Here is a 23,648-nt window from a genome sequence, read left to right as displayed (position 1 = left end):
TTGGATTCGGAGGACAGTTAATTCGTGGGGGCAACCTCTCACCCCCCCCCCCCCCCCGCTGGGACTCGAGTGTACTTGGGAAAATTTGGAGGGAGCGCTGCCCGTTGGGAAGCCAGAGTTTTAAAATCCGCAAGCAAGCCCCTTTTGCCTTGTCGACGGAGAGACTCTGCGTAAAGCCCCGAGGAAGCTCAGTTGTCGCCTGACCCCCCCGGGTAGTGCGGTTTCCCTAACCTTGACCCAAAGTCAGCCGTTTTTAACTCCTTTCCAAAACATCGCACCAGCCTGGCTGTGGTTTGAAAGAGAAACGAAACCGCCCGTTTTGGGCGTCCGCAAAAGGGCACTCGCTCCCTGGGGGCTAGGAGCAACTTCTCGACCACCCGGCCCAGGCATCTGAGATGATCGCGGACCACCAGACCCCTTTCCGCTCTCGTGCCCAACTCGCTCGCTGCCACTTCCCTCCACAAACGCCGGCAGGAGTGGGTGGTAGCACCGAGGCGATTTTATTCGCGTTTTTTTCCCTCCGGGTTTTGTCATGGAAACGCTGACACAACCTCCAGACGGCGGCCGAGCCCGGCCGGGGACTGAGGGCTTTTGGGACCCTGCGGGAGCGCGGCGCACTCTGCACTCCCCGGGAAACAGCTGGACGCGACCAATTCCCGGGTAGGGGCGGGGGGAGCGCGACGCTCCGCCCCGGCGCTCGGGTCCCTCCCTCCTCCCGGCTCTCCGCGGGCGCCCTCCCCTCGCCGGGGGCTGCGAGTTGCATTTGGTAAGACCCAGCCCGGAATATATAGATCACTGGAGCGCAATGAAGTAGCCTTTGGAGAGGAGGGAGGGGGCCCGTCCGACAGCCCCAGCGGCCAGCGCAGCGGCGGCACCATCCGCGCTCGCACCCCAGCCGCCCGGCCCGCGAGGAGGCAGCGCGGCGGCCGCCGGCGGGAGCGGAGGCGGCGGGGAGGTGGAGAGGAGCCGCAGGAGGAGCAGGGCGCGCAGCCGGCGGGTCCACGCATCTCCGCACTTCCAGAGCAACTCCGGCGCCTTCCATACCCCTGCCCGGGGCTGGGGGCTCCGAGAGCGGCCGCGAAGCCCTCCCGATCGTTCCCGATCTGCCCAGCCCTGCCCTGCGCCTCCCGGGCTCCGCTCCGCGCGGCAGGGTCCCGGCTCCTGCGCCCCGGACGCGCCTCCCGGACACCCCGGTCCCCGCAGCCAGGACAAAGCCATGAAGCCGGCGCTGCTGGAAGTGATGAGGATGAACAGAATTTGCCGGATGGTGCTGGCCACTTGCTTGGGATCCTTTATCCTGGTCATCTTCTATTTCCAAAGTATGTTGCACCCAGGTAGGGGGCGCGTTAGCGTGGTTTTGTTGGATTTTTTTTTTTTTTTTTTTCGCGCTCTCTCGCGCTCTAGCTCGCTCACTGGCGCCGGGTTTCTGCCTCTTCCAACCTTACCTCTTCCCTCTCAGCCACCTCGGGGCTCCTTGGTCCCCGGTCTGCCCGGGTCGCCGAGTCGGGATGGAAAGGAGGAGGGAAGACGTGCTCACCTTCCTCTTCCTCCCGGCTCCAGGCTGGAGGATGGGAGCAGGAGGGGCGGTAGTTCCCACCCCCCTCCCTTTTTTCTTTGTGTCTCTTGTCTGTCTGTCTGCGAGGTAGCAGAGCAAGGTAGAGAGGTTGTGGGCAGCTCCTGGTGGTGGGGGACCGGTTTGAAGAGAACGCAACTCCCCGCTGATGCGGCGATCTGAGGATGAAAGAGGCGCCGGGAGCCTGCCGCCCTGCGCCCGGGCGCGCTGTCTTTTCCTGGGTGGGGGGCCCGGGGGCGAAGGCTGAGCGCCCCGGCGAGGTCGCCAGTCCCCGCCGCGAGCTGGGGAGCCCGAGGCTTAGGCTCCCACGTGTCCCGGGCTCGGCGCCGCGCGGAGGTGTGGGGAGAGGTTGGGTGCCCGGCGCTGCCCCTCCACCAGGCTGGGGAAGGGGCCGGGCGCCCGCTAATTGCCCCCCGGGGTCTGGCTCCTCAGTGACCTTGCGGCTGGTGCCCTGGGGCCTGCTTCACCATGTGCCCCCACCCCAACGGCTCTCCCGACCCTGCGCTGGTCACGGTCCCCGGGTCACGCCTTGACCGCAGCAGTTTTGGAGGAAACTTTGGCTGGGTCCTGAGCTGACCGTCAGGTTGCTTACCCCACTCCTGGGTTCCGAGCATCCGAAGTCCCCCAGAGGGCCCCGGGGCTTGTGGCAATGAGCCCCCTCCCCCGCAGCCCTCGGGAGCTTCTACAAGTTCCACATCTGAAATGTGGACTGGGGGAGGATCGAGGCTCGCCCCTTCCAAGGGGCGCTAAGGAAAGTTTGGGACCTGGGGAGGGAGGGGCGCCTTCGAGCGCGGCGGCCGGGGGTTCGCAGCTCGGGCCCCCAAGCCCAACAGGTAAAAACCTTCCGAGGAGGCTTCGGGGCGACGCGGCTCTCCCCGGGGAGCCGTGGTATCCACACCCCACCTCAACCCCGGCAGGCCCCCGCTGGGCCACCTTGGCTCCGAAATCCATTTTTTTTACGCCTCCGAGTTGCCTTTCTCATTATAGCCACAGCAATAATTTGCTTTTATAATTGCAAGGAGGGAGATGGAAGCACATTTCCTTCCAGGGAAGTGGGGTTGGTGTTTTTTTTCTTTTTGCCGCCCCCCCCCCCCGCGTTCTCCTTTCAGTGTGTATCTAACACTTTGAGCAGACGCAGCCCCGAATTCTTCTAGCCTGCATTTGGGTGGGTGGCAGAGGAATAAAGCTGTTCTTGCCATCAATCAGGCCGGGGCTGCCGTTGGGAGCTTCCTTGACAGCGCGGGGTCCGCCGGGCCCCTGGGCCCAGCTCCCCGCTCAGCCGAGCAGTTGTTAAAGCGGCCACACGGCCAAGGATATGGTCTGACACTACCACACGGAACCTCAGGACCTCCGAGCCAGCCTTGTAAAAGATGGCTTTTGTTTGCAGTTGGGTATTTTTAGTTCCATGTCAGCAAACTGCAGCCGTGTTTGTCTCCTCACCCAAACCGGTGGTTGGGAAACTTCTAAGGCAATTTAAAAATGGACCTCGCTGATGTTCTGGGCGGCGGGCGGTGGTTGCAAGCGCGCTGGGCCAGACAGAGGCATCCTGGAGGCCAGACCAGACTCCGCCCCGGGGACTGGGGGACTGGGTGGTGTGCAAGTACACTGGGGCTCCACCAGTTTAAACAAAGGGCCGAATGATTTGGTCTAGACTCTAGACATGTGTTTAGGTCACTTAAAATTTTGCCTGGATGGAAAGTGCCAGGTAGCTCTTTGCAGAAATGCCTGGAACAGGGATGGATCTTAGACTCCATCCGGAATGCACTTGAACTTCACTGTACCTGTTAGTGGTCCAGGGAAATATAACTATATATAACTATATATGTAACTGTGTGTGTGTGTGTGTGTGTATATATATATATATATATATAAAACTATATATGTAACTATGTAAATTAACTATAATACCACCGCTATCCATGCTTTTCATGTAGCCTGGGCTTTGCTTTTCTTGTCCGAGAATTAGGAAATAACTTTCTAACCAGAGACACCAGGAAGAAATTTCCAACTTGTAACTGGCACTTTGCTAAAATTTCCAGCCCCGGTTTTCAACGTTGGCTTGAAAGTGGCACTGGACTTTGGGAATCAGGGACAGAACTTTCTCTAAGGGTGTCCTAATAAGGATCCTCTGTCCTTGACCCTATGTTCTCAGCCTTTGCTTCCCTTCCTAGCCCCATTGCCACCCAAGAAATAGCATTTGTTTATTATTCATATCTCTATGAGTATGCTCTTCTGACTACCCCCCACCCCGTCCTTAGCAAGTACTACTTTCAGTACCTGCTCTTCAATACAGACCTGAAGATGGTTCAATCGAAAGGTCTTCCTTAATTTGAATTACATATGGTTCCGTGAAAACTTCATGCCAATGGTTCATTATAACACAGTGTGTAAAAACATGTTTTGAAATCAATATTAAACATTTCCCTTTCTGTTTTTTTCCATTTTATTCAACTTTACTGACATTAAACATCACGGAGCTGATGCTCCATCTTTTCTACTGCTTTGAGTTTCTTTAAAAGTGAGGTGATCTTTGCTTCTTCAATTTAGGGTAATGGTGGGATGATCCTTTGGCCGGGCTCTGCAGTTTCAGTCTTTCCAGATCACCCGGGGAGAGGCAGAAGGGACTGCAGCATGGCTTGGATTGGGTTGCTAAAAACCCAATTGGAGCCGTCTGGCAGGAGTTTCACATACCTGTATCTGATATAGAAAAATAGTATTCCAGGGCGCCTGGGTGGCTCAGTCGGTTAAGCGACTGCCTTCGGCTCAGGTCATGATCCTGGAGTCCCGGGATGGAGTCCCACGTCGGGCTCCCCGCTCAGCAGGGGGTCTGCTTCTCCCTCTGATCCCCTTCCCTCTCATGCTCTCTGTCTCTCACTCTCTCTCTCTCAAATAAATAAATAAAAAATCTTTAAAAAAAAAAATGAAAGAAAAATAGTATTCCAAAAGAAATGGATTCCCGGCTTCTTTGGTGGCCAGAGAACACCTGGAGTGTGAGAGGAGGGAGAGAAAGAAGAAAGGAGACTGGTGATGGGGAGGGCTGGCTGTCTCTCCCTCTGAGTCTAATCTGGGGCCCATTGTCTTTTGTACTTTTCTAATTCATAAACTGAAGCAGTTCCTAAACTTGAGTAGCTGATCTTTGATTTGTTTGGAGCGTTCGGCAGAAGTGGGCCTTGTCAGGAAGGCAGCTTTCTTTAGATCTGTGACACTCTGATTTAATGGTTTTTGTTTAGATCAGGGCTTTTTTTTTTTTTTTTTTTAATTTTAGTTTTAAGTAATCTCTACACCCAGCGTGGGGCTTGGACTCACACCCCTGAGATCAAGAGTTGCATGGTCCACCGGCTGAGCCAGCCAGGTGCCCTGGGATCAGGTTTTAGGCCCCATTCTAGTTCCAGTGTTTTGCACAGTGCCTGACCCATAGTAGGCTCTCAGTAAAATATTTGCTGGATGAAAGCATGAAGTGGCTCAACCCTAGAAGACCCACTTCTCCGGTTTTTAGGAAGGTTGTCAAGTCTTGCCAAGAATGCCCTGTCAGTGAGTCTGGGTCTGTCTGGTGGGGACCGTTTCTTGCCTTCCTGGTCTCTGAGAGCCATCCCCGCCCCCCCCCCCCGACCCCCGCAGACATGAATTTGGTTTAAGTCATCATGCACCAGACAGGAGAATTCCCCAAGGCCTAGATTTGCTGCCCTGAGGTATGATGCAGCTGGGGGCACTGCTCCGTGTCCTGGGTACCGGGGAAGCTTGGCCTTGTTTAGCTACTGCCTTAAAGAAACCCATCCCCAGGACGAAAACCTTTTGTGGCTGGGAGCTGCCCCTGAAGTTGGTGAGAAAGGAAGCACATGCTATAGTGGTTTTTGCACACGTGTAGACCCTCGGCGAATGCATCCTCTAAAAGTGCATCCTGGACGGTTCGGTGTCTCGCATACCTGCCCGGGACGGCAGGGCTTTGATGGAGCTGCGTTGTGCAAGGCGAAGCTGAGAGGCCCCCAGGCTGCATTTGTGCCGAGTGTGTGAAGACAGATTCTCTGAACCTTCCTTTTGTGTCAGTCCATAGGGTTGTGGTTTTGTTTGAAAGCTTGTGTTCAAAGAAGAGAAGCCTGCGGAGGAGAAAGCCTTTCGTCTCTTTCTCGTCCTCTTTTTTCCTTTGCCATATGTTTACTTTCGCTGTTGCCTGGGATTTCTTTGCCTTGGTTGCATGTATTGAAAGATTATACCCTTTATTTAAAGACTTCTTGGGTTACCCCTTTGTAGTTTTACTTGATTAGATTGAAAGCACAGTGCTTTTGTGTTATAATTTCAGTCTAATTACAAACATAATATGTGCTCTTTTTAGAAAATTTAGGAAGTATAGAAGAGAAATAATGGTTTATTATTCCGGCACCCAGAGGCAACAGGTGCTTTGTTCTATAAATTATAGAATATATAGATTAAAAAAATAGTTGAGGTCACAGTATGACTTTTGTACCTGTTTTGATGTATTTTAGACAAATTCATCGTTATGGTGACTAGTTATTAAGTTTAAAGACAAAATTTAATCACAGCCTTTTTACTTTATAGACTTGCATATGCGTCTGCTGTCCCCTCCCCTCCCCCTCTTTGTAGGATGTCAGTCCAATTTTTTTTCCTTTTTTGCTGCACATGTTTAATTTTATTTTTTAATTTAATCTAATTAATTATTTATTTTTTAAAAGTAGTCTCCATGCCCAACACAGAGCTTGAACTCACAACCCTGAGATCAAGACCAGAGATCAGGAGTCGGACGCTCAACCGACTTGAGTCACCCAGGCGCCCCTGCACACATTTAATTTTACATTAAAGAATCTTTTTGCTTAGACATGAAGTGAGTTTGGAGTCAAAGCAATTTGTAGGGGCTGTTGTTAGGTCATCTATCTGAAACTTCCTTTGGAAAGACATCAGGAGGGTCTCAAATATGAGACTGTTACGGATCCCGAAAGTAGCATGAAATTAACTGAAGGTTAGGACTTGTCCAGTATGGGGTCTCCCTTTGGTGGTTGGAATGTTTGCACCTCAGTGGGGCATTTTCCTAGCTGCATTAAGACGAGACTGATGCACTTAGGCAATTTCCTCCGACAGTTCTAGCCACTGCTCGGGAGTCCATGAGTCATTGCTTTCGGGAATAAAAGTGGTGGTCAGGCACCAGGGGAAGGGTGGCTGGAGATTTCTGTGAGGTCTGGGCGGGGGGGATCCGGCCTGCAGCAGAGGTGGCTGTGGTTTATATTTATCTGGTTGGAAAGTCATCTTGCTTATGACCAGCTCTGTCGGCACAGCCATTTAAAAACAGGAAATCAAAAGCTTACAAGCACAGACTCCACCCTTTCCCCCCCTTCAACCCACCAACTAGACAACCTCTTCTTAATCTGGGGAGGGTAGGTGCACAAGGCCTCAGGAAGGTCATTGCCAACAGGCATGTGCGTTCAAATTCTTAGAAAAACCAGAAGTTGTTTTGCTTACTCGTTTTTTTTTTTTTTCCCTTTTAGTTTCTCTTGAGTTTTGAGACCCCATCTTTATGACAAGTGAAGAGGAAGGCACATCTTGCTAGGAGGTCACTGAATAGTTTGATCTGTCAGTTAAAAATTCCTGGAAACTGTAATTTGACACATCTCAGATCAAATATGATCGATCAAAATTTACGAATCTGTCTCTGTCTCTCTTCCTCTTCTACTCTGTGCTAGGCACTAGGGATTGTCCTAGGCACTTGGGGAATCGATGTGGATTTTTGCCCCCGGGGTACTTACGTTCTAGTGGGATAGCCAGACTTTAAGTAAGTGCAGAAGTAAAATAGATGGCTTGTCAGATGGTGTGAAGACAGAAAAACAAAGCAGGGGGAGATGGATGGGAGGCAGGAGTTGCAATTTAATATAGAGGTGATTAGGGACTGCCACTGGTAAGATGACCTTGGAGAGCAGAGACCTCAAGGAAGGGAAGGAACCATCCGTGTGTCCATCCCAGGAAGAATGTTCCAGGCATAGAGCAGCCCAAGGCCTGTCCTTGAGGTGGGGCTGAGCAGGGCAAGCCACAGATTGTTCACAGCACAAGGCAGAGAGAGGGAGCAGCTAAAGAGAGTGGGGTGGAGAGAGATTTGGGATGGGAGGCCCTGGAGGGTCTGAGAGGAGTCTGGGGCAGGCTGGATGGGAAGTAAGGATGCTTCTTACTTGTAGCTTCGCGTTTATCTTTGGGCAGCTGGTCGTGCACTTTGGTAAAGTGGTCACCGTGGAGATGCCATTTCTTCTCACTCTGCCACCCCCAAACTAGACTACCACTCAGTAAGAGAGATTTACGAAAAATTTTAACAGAGCTTGTGTTGGGAAATTCTTCAACAAAATGTTCAGGATGCGATCTGTGGCGTTCACTGTAGAAAAAAGAACACAGGATTTGTAGTCCAGAGACCGGCTTTCAGACCTTGGCTGCCTGCTGTATCCAGTCGACATCACTCAAGATGTCTTTGTTGAATGTTTATTAACAGCTAGGCTCTGTTCTAGGTGCTGGAAATACTGCAGGGACCCAAATAGACAAAAATCCTTGTCCTCGTGGTACATTCTCCTGGGGCATGTTTAAAACATAGAGCATGTTTGGGGCGCCTGGGAGGCTCAGTCAGTTAAGCGTCTGCTTTTGGCTCAGGTCATGATCCCAGGGTCCTGAGATGGAGCCCCACATCGGGCTCCCTGCTCAGCAGAGGTCTGCTGCTTCTTCTCCCTCTGTGCTCTCTCTCTCTCAAGTAAATAAATAAAACCTTAAAACAAACAAACAAACATAGAGCATGTTTGATGATGACAGAACAATAAAGCAAGGAAGAAGGAGGTGAAATGGAAGCAGCCAGGGGACTGCAGTTTGGAGGAGGGTGCTCAGACAAGGCGTGTCTGAGAGGGGGCTTTAAAGATACAATTTACCGAGGACATACAGGAGATGAGCCGGGGAAATAATACAGGTGTTTATTGGGTATTATTTCTGAAGGTTGACATGGGCCAGGTGTTTAATATGTTATTTCTCAAAGGAATCTTACAAGGTACACATGGTGATTATTACCATTTTATAAGGCAGGGACACGGAGGCAGAGAGAATCTCACTTGTCTAAGGTCAGATGGAGAGGATTGAGGAACCACGGCTGTCTGACTTAAGAACTGTTGCCCAGGCCGTCTGGTAAGGGCTCTCAGTTGGGGTCTCCCCCCTCTCCCCATGTTTGGAAATGTGTAGGGGATGCTCTTGATTGTGTCTGAGGATTGATGACATCAGTCTCATTGGCCGGGCCAAGGATACTAGACATCCTGCAAAGGATGGGATCTTTCCGCCCGTCAGAGTCATCTTGCCCAAGTGCCAATAATGCTTCTCCTTGAGAACTAGCTCAAGACTCTCCAGGCTCAAGCAATATCTGGCATAGTACTGGCCACACCCCACCACTTGGGCAGGTGCCCGGAGATTGTAGCAACTTAATAATGGATTGAATGACTGCGTTGGAAGTCACAGCCTCAGAGATTTTGTCCCCTCTTTGCCAAGTGAAGGTAGCAATATTCCCTCTCCAACGTGGTGCTGGCGGGAGGATTAAGTGAGAAACGAGAAGGAAAAGTGCCTTGAAAATGGGTGCAAACGGAGCGCACACAGATTGTTGGAGTAAAAGCACTGTGGTTTCTGGGCGCCTGGGTGGCTCAGTCATTAAGCGTCTGCCTTCGGCTCGGGTCATGATCCCAGGGTCCTGGGATCCAGCCCCGCACTGGGCAACCTGTTCAGCGGGAGGCCTGCTTCTCCCTCTCCCACTCCCCCTGCTTGTGTTCCCTCTCTCGCTGTGTCTCTCTCTGTCAAATAAATAAATAAAATCTAAAAAAAAAAAAAACACTGTGGTTTCTCATCCTGAGATCCTAATCTTCGTGTTTACGACAGGGTTTATCTGTTTTCGTATGTGTGCCCTGTCACGTTTACTGGGAGGGTCCTGTGTGCAGACTGTTGTGTCTTCTTTCTGTCTGCCCTAGCCTTCTATCAGCTGTGCCGGCCACACCATCCCCCACCCCCCGTGGCCGAAACGGAGCTCTGCCTCAGTGGTGCATTTTATTTATTTATTTAATTTGATTTGATTTTTAAAGATTTTATTGTTTATTGAGAGAAAGAGTGAGAGAACGCGCAAACATGGTCTGAAAGCCGGTCTCTGGACTAGAAGCAGGCTCTGGCAGAAGCAGGCTCTGCTGAGCAGGGAGCCCGACTCGGGGCTCGATCCCAGGACCCTGGGGCCATGACCCGAGCCCAAGGCAGACGCTTCAGCGACCTTGAGCCACCCAGGTGCCCCTCGATGTCATTTCTGAAGCTGAACTCAGGAGGATGAAAAGTCGTTTCAGAAAAACAGCAGTTGCTCCGTGGTAGCCCTTCAGTGAGCAGCAGTTGGGTGGCTTGCGTGGCTCATGGCACAGGACAGAATTGATTGGCCTTTGTCACCACACTTGAACCTGCTGTGTGCAGAGGAGGCCCGTATGGCTTCTGCCTGCCCAGGAGCCAGTACCCCCCACTCTTGGAGCCTGGGGAGGCTGCCTCTGTGGATGGCATTCATAGCCGGGGCAGAGGCCCGTTTGCGCCACGGTCCCCAGAGCGGGTACTGGGATTCAGTTAGAAGGTGTAATCCTGATCTGGGCGAGGCCAAGGTGTACTTGGTGCTCTTTGCTGGCCTACTGCTTACTTTCCTGGAGAGAGTCCTGCTGGGCTTGATCGCCAAGGAGGGAGTCCGTCAGTGCTCAGCGTTCTTTACATGCTGAAAAAGTCTCCCTTTTTAGGCACTGGACCCTCCTCCAGAAGAACTTTCCACCTCACCTGATAGAGACCAGTGGTTCTCAACCGGGGACCATTTTGCTCCCTTCTCTCCCCCACTGCAGGGAACCGTTGGCAATGTCTGGAGGAATCTGGTTATCACACCTGGGAGGGGGAGTCCTACTAGTGTCCAGTGGGGAGAAGCCAGAGATGCTGTTAAGCATCCTCCGTGCCCTGGACAGCCTACCCACCCTTCCCTGCCCCCCGCCCCCCGCCCACCCCTGCTCCCCACCAACAAAGAATAATCCAGCCCAGAATAACAATAGCTGGGAAACCCTTATTTAGAGTCTGTTATTTTTCTGATGCTTTTTTAAGAACAACACACACATACACTCACACAAAGAATACTACAACCTTCCTCACTTCCTGAGTACCTAGTATGTAATAGGCAATGTGCCACCTGCTGTATTTGGATTAACACATTTAATCCTCACAATCTTGTGAGGTGAGCATTTACCAGTCCCATTGTACAGGTGAGGAAACTGAGGCTTAGAGGTGAAGGAGCTTGTCTAAGGTCACAGACCTGGAGAGTTAGAACAGGACCCCTGCCCAGGTCCGACTGACACCATAGACTATGTTCTTCACGTCAACGTTATGCTCCGTGTACGTGCTCTCGCTTTCAGCTAATTAGGTCAGGAGGTAATTTGTTTAGAAGGGCCTTAAGCCCAGCTGTGGACTCCAAGTGGGACATTCACTGATAGCCTCTTCTCTTCTTACCCTACACTCTATCCCTGGGTGAGCTCATCCCCTCTGGGGGCCATACTGTCATCTGCGTTCAGATGACACTTCTCACTTCAACGTGGATGTGTCCTGAGGTCATGGTCCACTTCCTATGTTGCCTCCTGTGTCCAATATTCAACCAGTCTTACGTAGCCAGAATAAGGGGATGGGTGTCCTTCCTTGGCACGCTGTGGTAGTTTGTGAGCACGCACTTGCCATCACACACTCTGGTGTGTTGGGTCATTAAGAGCAGCCAGGTCTCGTTTACCACAGTACCTCAACATCTAGAACAGAGCCTGGTACATAGTAGTTGTCCTGGTCACTCACTGTTCAGGCTCCATAAACTGGGTGGCTTATCAACAACTGGAGTTGATTTCTCATGGTTCTGGAAGTTTCGGATCAGGGTGCCAGCATGATTGGGTGAGGGACCTCTTCCGGGGCACAGACTTCCTGGTGTAGTTCCACATGGCGGAAGGGGTGAAGGAGCTCCCTGGGGCCCCACTGTCATGACCTAATCCCCTCCAAGGGCCTCCCCTCCTAATATCATCACCTTGGGCATATGCCTCCAACATATGAATACTGGGGGTGGGGGGGTGGGGAACACACATACGTTGAGACCATAGCAATAGCTACTCGGTAAATATGAAAACAGTTGAAAGAGTGAACACATTGACGTTGATGGGCAACCAAGAAGAAAATCCCACTTCCTGGGGTGGCGAGCATGGAATTGTCAGCCATCATCTTTGCCGATTGGCTTTTCCGTTTGATTCGGCAGTGACTGAGCTGGCACATCAGAGGGCAAAGAGGAACTCAGTTAACACCATGGCGAGGTGTAGACCCAACCAAAAAAACTGAACAGCTTTTGAAGGTGTGGTTGGTTGTTAGGTGCTTGTACCCGCGAGAGGAACCCATATGTCCCGGGAGGGGATCTGCTCGTTCACCCGGAATGGGAGGGTCTGAAACAGGACTGTCCTCGGGCCAGCAATGTCCAGCCAGGATGTACTGTCGGCTGCGTGTGTCACTTTAAATTTTCCCATAAGCACATTGAAAAAAAGTAAAGAAATGATAAAAACCACAGGTGAAATTAATATCTAAAATATCCACTTAGCAGGCAGTGGATATTACAGATTGTTGAGATTTTACATTTCTGCGCGAAGTCTTGGAACTCCAGTGTGTATGTTATGTTTACAACACATCTCGATTCAGACCAGCCACACTTCATGGGCTCTGCAGTCACACGTTAGTGGCTACCCTATTGGGTGGTATCGCTCCGAAGTGTTAGAGAACTTTTTATGGATTAGGGCTTTTTGTTTGCTTCTCGTTTATTTTGTTTGCCCCTTTCCCCTTAATTTAAGGCACATTTTATTTCCTGGGTCTAAGTTGAACCCTCTGGGAAGACTGTTGACCATCTGGGACTGTAGGTGTTAAATAAGAGATGTTAGCTGTGGAATCACGTATGTAGCTGTGGAATCAAGTAATTTCCAGCCTCTGAACTATCTTCAGAGTCTTCTTGTCATCTGAAGCTCGACCCTCCTAATGAGACCCTGACAAACTCTGTAACGTAGAGAGAGAAACAGTTATCAACTCCATTTTCCAGATGAGGCAGTGGAAACTCAGAGGGGTTCAGGGAATTGCTTACATTTGGTTTAAAATGATTCTAACACAAATGTTTGAGTGCAAAGACTGGCCCAAGGAACATTCATTCTGTGGGAGTGGACAGAAGACACATAATTAACCGTCTATGGGGCCAAATGTGGTTGGGGTTACAAAGAGAGACAAACTGCTAAGGACGGAGCTGGGGACCCTTGATTTGGGGGCGGTGTTGAGGAGGACTTCACGGGAGAGGTGATGTTTGTTGGGCCCAGAAGGATGAGTAGAGAATTGCTAGGGAATATGGGAGAAAGAGAGGAAAGACATTCCAGGGGAGGGCACCTGCCAGAGCAGGGGTGAGGCAGGAAGGAGAGTGATGTCTTGGAACGCAGGAGGCTCCGGGGAGAGAGAGGGGGTCAACAGTGGACCTGGAGGGTCCCGAACGCTCTCAGGTTTGAATTTTATTCTTGGGACCTGGGAGCCATGGAAGGTTGAGGATCTCCTGTTTTTCAGATGATGAAATTTAAGCTCCATTTAATTAAACTCTCTTGTTTCATTTGAAGGGCAGAAGTTTTCAACTCACTTTCTCAAATGAACTGGGGCCAGTTTGCAATAGTTTCTATTATTATCGTTTAATGGGAGGTAAGAAGATTATTCATGCATGTCTAAAGTGCAAAGTAAGAAATAGCTAAAAGCACTCTGTGATGGGATTTAAAACTCCACTGTTTGCTTTGCTTATGCCAAAATGATAGGCCACAGAGGTTAAGTTTCAGTCTCTCAGTTGCTAATGGTGCCCTGGGTTCACCCTCAGAGGCTCTGGAAGAAGTAAGTGTCAGGAGAAAGGAAAAGTGTGTAAATAGTCACAGGGAGAATTTCTTCCTCCAATGTGAGCTCCTGGGCGTGTCTGGGGTCCAGCTGCAGCTGTGGGCTGTCCTGGAGAGGGGCAGTGTAGACTGGAGAACCAAGTCAGCTGCTTCCTCCTGGGAACCAAGGCCCAAAGGTCAGGCTTTGGGGCCCCCAGGAGACTCGCCCTGTGGGCTGTGAGGGGGGTCTGATCTCATTGTCCCCCTGAGAGATGCTGTCCTATGTAATCTTCATATCAAAAGGCCCCCTCTTTTTACCACTCCACTCCTGGGCTGTGGGAGAGAGGACGGGTTAATTATAGAGCCACACACAGCATAAAAAGGCATCCCTGGCTTTCAGAATCACTTGTGGGGGGCATTGTGCTTGGTACAAAGCTGAGGGCCCCCTTCATTTTCTCTGCTAGACTGTAGTATTTGACAGCCATTGATAAATATCCTAGAGCTGGTTCCCACATAGGGGTTTGATCCCCTTTTTATACCCCCCTCGGTCCCCCTTTTCCCATTAAAACAACGCACAGAACTTTCCAAAAGGCTTCATTTTTTAAGAAAGTGAGATAATGGTGTAGATGCGCATCATTGTTTAAGGGGGTGTGCGGCCATGCGAAGGGCAGGGGTTTCTGGGTTTACGCTGGCAAACTTGTGCGGATTTAGGGATTAAGGATTGGAAAGTCTGATGAAGGCAGTGCTTATTATTGGAAGTCTGTGCAGAAGTACTGGAATGGAGATTATTTTGAAAACGGAAGAATTAGATAGTGAAATCCCTTAACGAGTCCAGGTTTTATGTACGGAGGGCTTTCTGTATAATTTTGCTGTTCAAAAATGGAAGTGCAGGTTTGAAATCGGAAACCAAATGGGCAATCTTTTAGTCACTTGTGATAAAACGGCTTTTGTTGAGAAGGTGTGAGCCCTCGATGAAAGACAATTACGGGCTTAAAGATGTTAACTAGTAGCGGTGGCCTTGCTCATTTTAGGATAATCCATTTAATTCAGGAGGCGAGTGGCTCAGGGCTTTTACCTGCAGGACTAGGGAGAGAGTTCTTGCAGTTACGCAGACTTTGTTTCCTGTGTCTGTAAAAAACAAATAGATTTTTAAAAATAGACACAGGTCTGATAGTGCCTTCCTGCAAATGGGATTCAAGCTACGTAAAGGATGTTGTCATTGGAAGTCACAGTGATGTTCCTTTTTTATTTTCGTGGGAAATAAACGACGAGTGGCCCCAGAGCACCCAGTCTCAGCCCTGTAAGCCTCTGTGGTCAATGCCGAGTGTTTGATCTGTGGTAAAACATGGATGACCTTGACTGGAGGAGGCTGTGCAGGGAAGTGGAAAGGGCCCCGGGTAAGGGTCAGGACACTGGGGTTCTAATCCTGGTCTTTCTCCCCCCTTCTGGGCACCCTTTCATGTGTTACTGATAAATGAATATATGGAGACATTGGCAATTTTCAAACTACTCGTCCAAGCCCCAGATGACTTAAGGTCAAGGAGGGTTCTGGCAGAGTAGTTCCTTGCCTCTCCCCTTTATATTTTGGGGTTCTGAGTAAAATTTTGTCAGAAGAAAGTTTCAAGGCTAAAACGAACAAAGACTTTGCAGTTTACCGCTTAGACTGTTTCTAAGACTATTTCTTCCAACTCAGATCTTGTTTTATTAGTGGGTCTCAAAATTGATACACATTTATAGTTAGGGTGAAATCATCATTAAAATGATTGACTTTTTTTTTAAGATTTTATTTATTTGAGAGAGAGCAGAGCGAGAGGGAGAGAGAGAGAGAGAGACTGAGCATGATGGGGGGGGAAGGGGCCGAGGGAGAGGGAGAAGCAGACTCCCCACTGAGCAGGGAGCCCGATGCGGGACTCAATCCCAGAACCCTGGGATCATGACCTGAACCGAAGGCAGACACTTAACCGACTGAGCCACCCAAGTGCCCCTAAAATGAGTGACTTCATACGGTATGAACAAACTGACATCCATCTACCCCTCCATCCATCACTCAAACATTTATTGACCAAACATTTATCTGACTAAAGAGACAAATCTAAATAAGACTTAGTTCCTGCATTCAGATAGCTTGTAATTTAGGAAGTGGTGGCAGACCCATAATTGTTGGCTGTGGAGCTTTGTCATAATGGTTATAGGTGGCTAGAAAAAAAGGAGTAATTAGTTTAGGGGAGGTCAGGGAACTTCACAGAGGAGGAACATTGGAGCTGGACTCCAGGTATTCATCCAGTTATTCAACAAGCATTTACCGAATGCCTACTGTGTGTGCCAGGACAATTTCAAGTGCTAGGGAAGCAGCAGGGGACAATCACAGACAGTGATCCCTGTCTTAGTGGAGCTGACGTTGTTGGTATACAATTTATCAAGTGGCAGGGTTGGCAACCCCACTGGCTCTGTTCTACCCTTGTCCCTTCCCCTGCCATGCAATGTCAGAGTAAAGCAATGTTTATATATATGTATAAACATGTATAATATGTAATATAATGTATATATAACATAAGTATAACATATAATTTATATATATAATATGTACACATATATAATTCTGACTATCAATTTAATTCAGGTGTATTATAGAGAATTTTGAAAAAACAGATCCATTTCTAAAAAAGTCATCCCTGATCCCCGCCCCCTAGGAAGGATCTCTGTTAACCTCGAGTTTGTTTTTCTGTGCACATATATATATATTTACAAAGATGAAAGCCTTGTGTGTATAGTATAGCGTATCTGCTTTTACCATTTAGTACTGAATCATGGGTATTTTCTCATGTCATCCAATTTTCTTTGAAAACACCATAATATTTCATCATGGATGTCATAATATTCCATCATATGGATATGTCATCATATGGATAGAATTTAGTCATTCTCCTTTGTTGAACATTTCCGAGAAAGATTTTCCCTTTTTAAAAATTGCCATGGTATACCTCTTTGTACATGAATTTTTATCTGAGTTTCTTAATGTTCCTTTGAAATAAATGTTCAGAATGGGAATGCACAGGTCATAAATTTGTGAAGGCTCTTGGTAAGCATAGCCAAATTGTTTCCTAGACGGTTGTGTCCATTTATGCTCCAGCCAGCTGCATGTGAAATAGTAGGTCTTACTGATTGCAGCCAGTTTGATGTAGCTGTCGGCCAGATGCCCAACAGAACCTGCCTCAGACTCAGTGTGGATGCCCTCCCTTCATTTTTGGTCCACACTAGGTGACAGGCTTCAGGAGAGCACGGACTGTGTCCCTGGTGCCTCTCCTGTCACAGACGTGCTATAAAATAGATGTTTGTTGAGTACGTGCTTGCATGTCTGAGTCAGTGAGCCAAGAAGCACAGGGCAAAGTTCCACTGGACAGCTGGGAAGAGACTAGAACTTCCTTCATTGTCCCAAAGTACCTTGGCAGTAGACTTTCAGGGAAAGGGAAACTCATCAGCAGGCCAGCGCTGGTCTGAAAGCCACCTCCACAATCTCAGTGCGTGTCTGTGAGGCCACTGGATCATCCTCAGGGTTGAAATTCAATTAAAAGATCCATCTTAGCTGCTTCCTTGCTTTGTGCCTTGTTTCACTGGTGTTAAACGCTTTAGTCTTCTCAACTGCCTGGTGAGGGAGGCTCTGTTGGCATCCTCGTTTTTAGGTGGGGGGCAGACATGTCTTGTAATTGACTTAAGGTAACATAGCGCTGTGGTCTAGATTTTTGTTCTCCCTCTCCCTGCCAAATTCATATATTGAAATCCTAAGGCCTAGAGGTGATGGTGTTGAGTTGGGAACTTTGGCAGCGCCTGGGTGGCTCAGTCAGTTAAGCATCTGACTCTTGGTTTCAGCTCAGGTCATGATCTCAGGGTCATGAGTTCGAGCCCTGTGTCAAGCTCCACAGTCAGCATGGAGTCTGCTTGAGATTCTCCTGCCTCCCCCTCTCCCTCTGCCCCTCCCCACACTTGAGTTCTTTCTCTCTCAAAATAAATAAATAAATAAACTCTTAAAAAAGTAAAAGAGTTGGGAACGTGGGAGGTGCATGGGTCATGAGGGTGCAGCCCTCAGGAATGAGATTAGTGCCCTCATAAAAGAGGCTCCAGAGAGATCTCTTGCCCCTTCCAGCATGTGAGGACTCAGAGAGAAGGTGCTAGATGTGAGCCCCACCTGAGCATGCCGGCACCCTGATCTTGGGCTTCTAGACTCCAGAACTGTGAGAAATACATTCCTCTTGTTTATGGGCTACCCATTCTCTGCTGTTCTGTTATAGTAGCCCGAGTGGACAGAAACGCGTAGCTGCTAAGTGCTAGAGCTGGGATCCCGGGTCTGTCAGACGTCAAATGCTCTACTGAGAACTTACGTCTTTTTTCTTTTTAAAGTTTATTTACTTATTTAAGTAATCTCTGCGCCCAATGTGGGGCTCAAAGTCATGACCCCAAGATCAAGAGTCACATGTTCTTCCAACTGAGCCAGCCGGGCGCCCCTGCTGAGAACTTACTTCTGTGTGCCAACCACGGGGTTAGTGTCTGTGTGCAAACCTCCTTTCTGTGATTGAGGAGGAAAAATGTATAGCGGGATGTTCCCTGAGTGGGAAGGAAAATGGACAACTGCCCTACAGTTGACATAATAATAGCTCTAGGAGGCATTGTGTACCCAGTGGTCCTCAGCTAATGGAGGAAGGAATTCAGATGGGAGGGAGTTCATTCAGTGACAGGGACCAAGATACCGTGGCACTGTGGAGCGATTCTTTAGTGCCTTGTACCCCCAGAAGGGTCGTGGTCAGCGGTGGTCTGAGAATGAAGCCTCTCTGGGCAGCTGAATCTTGGTGATGCTCTCAGGTTTGGGGGGACGGACTCCCCTAAACAGGAAGCAGGGGCGTGGGGGGGGAGAAAAACACAACCAAATCCAGCTGATGACTGTGTCTTTCCTTTTGCAAAAGTAAAAGACACTGCTGATGGTTATGCGTGTGCGCGCGCGCACGCACACATATGCACGCACACAGGGCAGATGGGGTTCCCATGTGACATCTCTCTTGCCTGTGCCTCCAGAGGGGAAGCCTTGATGGGTTTAATTCAGTCATTCTCTTGAACATTTTAAAACAAGATTTTCCCTTTAAAAAAATGCTATAATTAACGTTTTTAAAGTTTAAAAAAATTATTTAGGTAATGTCTGCATGCCATGTGGGACTCAAACTCAGGACCCTGAGATCAAGGGTCACATGCTCCTTCACCTGAGCCAGGCGGGCGTCCCTATAATTAACATTTTTATACGTAAGTCTTTGAGTTCTATAGTGTGTCTTTGAAATAAGAATGGTGAGTCACTTACTCTTGGGATTGGAGTTCAGACTGGGTGCAAACCACTCTCATGGCAGCGTCAGGGGATGGCTTAGGGGAAACGTTAAGCCTCCCACAATTTCCATCATCCCACACCAAATCACCCCAAAACACACATGAAGAGAGATGAACTGTTTGCAGATGCAGTGCCTCCTGCCTCTTCCACCAGGGAGACTTCCCTAAGCCTTTTTCTGTCAGAATTCTGGGGCGCCTGGGTGGCTCAGTCATCAAGCGTCTGCCTTTGGCTCAGGTCATGATCCCAGGGTCCTGGGATCGAGTCCCGCATCAGGCTCCCTGCTCAGTGGGGAGTCTGCTTCTCCCTCTCTCTCTTGTGCTTTCTCTTGTGCTCTCTCTCTCAAATAAATAAATAAAATCTGGGAAGAAAAAGAATTCTGGAGTCCTCACTGTCACTCCCCCCTTTTGTCTTTTTGCACACTCTTATTTCCTATCAACTTTGCACTTTGGGAGGAGAGGTTGAGGGGAAGTGAGAATAGCTCTAAAATAGCTGGCTGGTAGGTTTCCTGTTAAATAGGATGTGGTCAATTAACCTTGGTTATCTGTGTCTAGTTCAGACACTACTGCTAACTGTAAGCACACGGAGGGCCCTGGAACATGGTAATCCCTGCCTAGGGCTGAAAGCAGTTATCGGAGGCACTGGGACCCAGTAACCACCTTGAGAATAGCCATTGTGACTTAGTCCTTTGGGAGGTAAAGGTGATGCTACCTGTAGCCATCAGAAATGGAAGGGTGCCAGGTGGCTGGAACCATCTAGTTTCTGGTCATTTTGGAGCTGTTGATATGGTTTGGCCCTTAATGCCCAGTGGGAGAGGCCATGAACTGGTTCCTCCCTTCTAGGAGGTGATTAGAGGGATGTCTTTTTTTTTTTTTTTTTTTTTAAGATTTTTATCTTTAAGTAATCTCTCCACCCAGCGTGGGGCTTGAACTTAGACAACCTTGAGATCAAGAGTTGCATGCTTTCCTGACTGAGCCAGCCAGATGCCCCTAGTGGGGTGGTTTTTAAGACTGGAAATGGAAACATGGAAGGAAACTTTAAAATACTGCCTGGTGGTGAAGAATATTCAAGAGTGGGCCTTCTCGGAAAAATTACCTGTTTTTACTTGGCATTTCCGAACTTGCCTCAAATACCTTTCTCAGGGACCTTAAGGTATTGGTTGGTCAGGAGACTTTCAGATGTAGGTCTCCTTCTCCTTGACCCTGTTCACACTGGTTTAAGCAAAAAAAGGACCATTTTTTTCTGGGCACAGAGAATTGAAAAAGTGTGGCAGGGTACAAGCACTCTAGCATCAGGTCTAATGCCCTGTCTCTCTCCTCTTGGTGGCAAGATGGCTGCCAGCAGTTCCAGCCACCATCCCATCCTCTCTGCAATCCCGATAAAGAGAGTACCTCTCATTCACAGCAGTTCCCATAAAAGTCCTAAACTGTAAACTCTATGAGGACAGGGATTTTTATATTTTGTTTACTGTCCTTTCCCCAACTCTTGGAACAGTGCCTGGCTTATAGTAAGTGTTCAATAAATATGTGTTGAATGAATGAATGAATGATTATCATTGGTGTGGCTGGGGTCACATGCCCAGTCCAAGAGTTGAGCTGAGAATGGGGGAGAATGGGGAGAGAATGGTTTCCAAAGAAAACTGGGGATGCATTGTTTAAGATGGGGCACTGAACGTTGGTCAGAAACCACACAGTGTTTGGGGGCGCCTGCGTGGCTCAGTTGGTTAAGCGACTGCCTTCGGCTCAGGTCATGATCCTGGAGTCCCGAGATCGAGTCCCGCATCGGGCTCCCTGCTCGGCAGGGAGTCTGCCTCTCTCTCTGACCCTCCCCCCTCTCATGCTCTCTGTCTCATTCTCTCTCTCAAAAAAAAAAAAAAATCTTAAAAAAAAAAAAAAAAAGAAACCACACAGTGTTTGTACTGAGCTGTACCTATGACACCAAACCCGTGTTGAGAGTGTTGGGAGGAGCCACCTCGCAAAACCAAAATGACAACTGATACCAGCTTAATCACTTGGCCAGCAGGAATTCTAGCCAGCTTGTGGAATCCTAGAAGTTCACAATGCCTTGACTGAAGAGCTCAGGTAAGAGCGGCTAAGACTTATCTTGTGACTAAAGTAAGAGGTTTAGAATTGGCTTTGGAAACGATTTTGGAAAATAAGACAGCATCTAGGCATGCTCCAGTGTGGCCTTGGCGATGTGGTCTCCATGTGGCATCGTGGCTGCTTGTGGTCCAGGGTCACCATGGGCTGTTGAAGGCTGTTCTTTTTTTTCTGAAGAAGAACCAAGGCAAGAAAGGCAAGAGGTGAAAAATCTATAATTGGATTAAAAAGACACCTTGCACTCTTAGAGTAGACAGTATTCTTTGGAATTTTATTTTTGCTGCTTGGAAAACCAGTTTGGATTAAAGTGGTGACATGAATTTTTGAGTCCACTTACCTCCTGTTTTAGGAAGACACAAGTACTCTTGTGGCCCAAACAAGCTGATAGTGCGTATTTTCCTTGGGCCACTAGTTCTGGGTGGATGCAGTGATTCCGTGGTGCTGGAGGCTCACACGCCTTCCATCTTGTTGCATCGCTCTACCGAAGGTTGTGTCTTCATCCACTTGTTGAAGATGACTCACTTCCATGTCTGCATCCTGCCAGCGGGAAGAGGGAGAGAGGTGCGGTGGAGGGTGTGTCCTTGCACCCATTACTTCTGCTTATGTCTCATTGAGTCACAGCCATCGCGGTCTGCCAGGAAGGCTGGGCAAGGTAGTCTTTATTCTGTGCGCTCGTGTGCTCTGCTAATATTTTGGCCTTTTAGCTCTAAAGAGAGCTAGAGAATGGATATTGGGGGTTAACCACTCGTTCTGCTGCATTAGGGTTCTACACTTCAGATGGTTATCTGCCCAGTCCTTGTTGAATGCAAGTATATTTCATGAACCTCTGCTTGGTCAGTGGACTGGGTTGGATGGTGTTGCTGCAAAATTCATGTCCTTCCTGGAACCTCAGGAAATATGACCCTATTTGGAAATAGGGTCAGTGCAGATGTAATTAATTAAGATGAGGTCATATTGGAGTCGCGGTGGGGGGTTGCTTAGTCCAATAAGACTGGTGTCCTTTTAAGAGAACAGACACAGAGACACACACAGGAGGAAGGCCATGTGACAAGGGAGGCAGAGACTGGAGAGATGCAGCCACAAGCCAAGAACCCCAGGAACCATCACAATCGGGAAGAAGCAAGGACGGATTTTCCCCCAGAGGCCTTGGAGGAAGCACAGCCCTGCCGACACCTTGAGTTTGGACTTCTAGCCTCCGGAACTGGGAGGGAGTAAGTTTCTGTTGTTTTACGCCCACTGAGTTTGTGGTACTTTGTTACAGCAGCCCTGGGAAACTAACAGAGTCAGGAAGAACACATTTCTTGCTGGTGGGAATTGTTCCCAACTGGAATCAGTGGATCTGGCTTCTCAGCGTTGCCCTATGTGTAGGTGCAACATGCAGGGGTCGCTGTCTGGGGACACTGTAGGTGGTCAGTGATACATATCTGTCATTCTTCTCAGTCTAGTGGACGATCCAGACATTAAACAAGTATGAAACAGGTACGTATTTAATAACAGGTGAGCTAAGGCATACGAAAGAGGACAGGATGTTGAGAGGCTGTGGTAAGGAAACCGAATCTGGTACTGGCGGCCGGCGTGTGGTGGTGCTCATAGAAGGCTTTCTTTCTCTAAGACATGGGTGAGTGGGAGTTAGGAAAAGGATGGGGAAGGAGTGAGGGCCACTTTTTGGGGGAAACGGCCTGATGTCGGGAGCTCACAAACATGGGTGCTCTCTGGGGAATTAAATTCCCGGGCCCCACGCCAGACGGTCTCTATCAGGGATTCAGGGAGGGAGCTCTTGCAGGCTGTGGGGGTCCAGAAATGTGTGTTTCTTTTAAACCCGCCCTTGGAAATTTTGGGGGGGGACTGCTGCATTAGGGCAGTGAGTCTCAAATATTCATGGGCTTCTTGAATCGCCTGGAGAGCTTGCTCAAAATGCAGATGTGGGGTTGGATTCAGCAGGTTTCAGGTGGGACTCTATTTGGCAGACAGATCCCCCAGGTGATTCTGATTCAGGGCGTTCCCTGACCTCATTTTGAGAAACCCATCTCTGGCAGGTTGGGTAGCTCTGCAAAATCAGAGATTGACCTCCGCAATGGTAGGTAATTCCAGTGGAGAATACAAGGGGTCACCTAAAGGGACATTTGTATCTGATCTGATCTTAGAAAGCCGCTTAGGGGGTGGGTCACAAGGGCAGCACGGGGCCCAGACTCGGCAGCAGCAGGTGGCCTGGGCCGGCAGGTCCCAAGAAGGGCCCACGGTCATCGGGAGCTCCACCGATCCCGGCCCCCCTCTCAGCCCAGAAGGTGAAGCCTGGACATCTAACAGCCAGCTCTGACTTCAGAGTTCTGTGTGGTGACAGCTGTACATCAGGTTAGACTTTCCTTGCAAAAAGAGGACAGATTGGGGCACCTCTTCATGCTCCCATCCATTGTCGGAGCTGGGAGGTGGGTGGTGGTGGGGGCGGGGGGAGCCTTGCATTCAGACCCAAAGCATCTTTAATGTTCGGTAGCCACAGTGCTTTCATGATCGGTGGGGCTCATCGTGAGCGCTTGAGCTGAAAATGGGAATAGTGGGAAAATGAAAAGACCTCTGACCGCAGACTTCCTGCTGGCCCGCCTTCCTCCTCCACTCTGAGTGCAACACTCGACACCATTTTTAGGCGGCAGGGCGATCCGAGGTGAAGGGAGCCTCGGCACAGCCTGACTTGGTTTGGAGCT

At 49.3% G+C, this 23,648-nt stretch overlaps 1 protein-coding gene across 2 annotated transcripts in view; it reads left to right on the top strand.

Annotated features, from left to right (window-relative positions):
• The first annotated feature begins 735 nt into the window (after positions 1-735).
• The window catches only part of CHST11 (carbohydrate sulfotransferase 11), a 256,129-nt gene continuing 233,216 nt past the window's right edge, over positions 736-23,648 (top strand). Inside the window, exon 1 of one of the 2 annotated variants that reach the window (XM_034987692.1) lies at positions 736-1,319. In XM_034987692.1, the coding sequence (XP_034843583.1) occupies positions 1,217-1,319 (103 nt within the window). In that variant the 5' untranslated portion in view covers positions 736-1,216. Of the gene's footprint in view, positions 1,335-23,648 lie in introns of both variants that reach the window. The other variant, XM_034987691.1, reaches the window with a different exon arrangement.

The sequence above is a fragment of the Mirounga leonina genome, unplaced genomic scaffold (assembly GCF_011800145.1).
Source record: "Mirounga leonina isolate KUSES-001 unplaced genomic scaffold, KU_Mleo_1.0 Mir_418, whole genome shotgun sequence".
Taxonomy (NCBI): Eukaryota; Metazoa; Chordata; class Mammalia; order Carnivora; family Phocidae; genus Mirounga; species Mirounga leonina.
The sequence above is the reverse complement of the archived record's forward strand: the minus strand, read 5'-3'. Positions and strand labels throughout refer to the sequence as shown.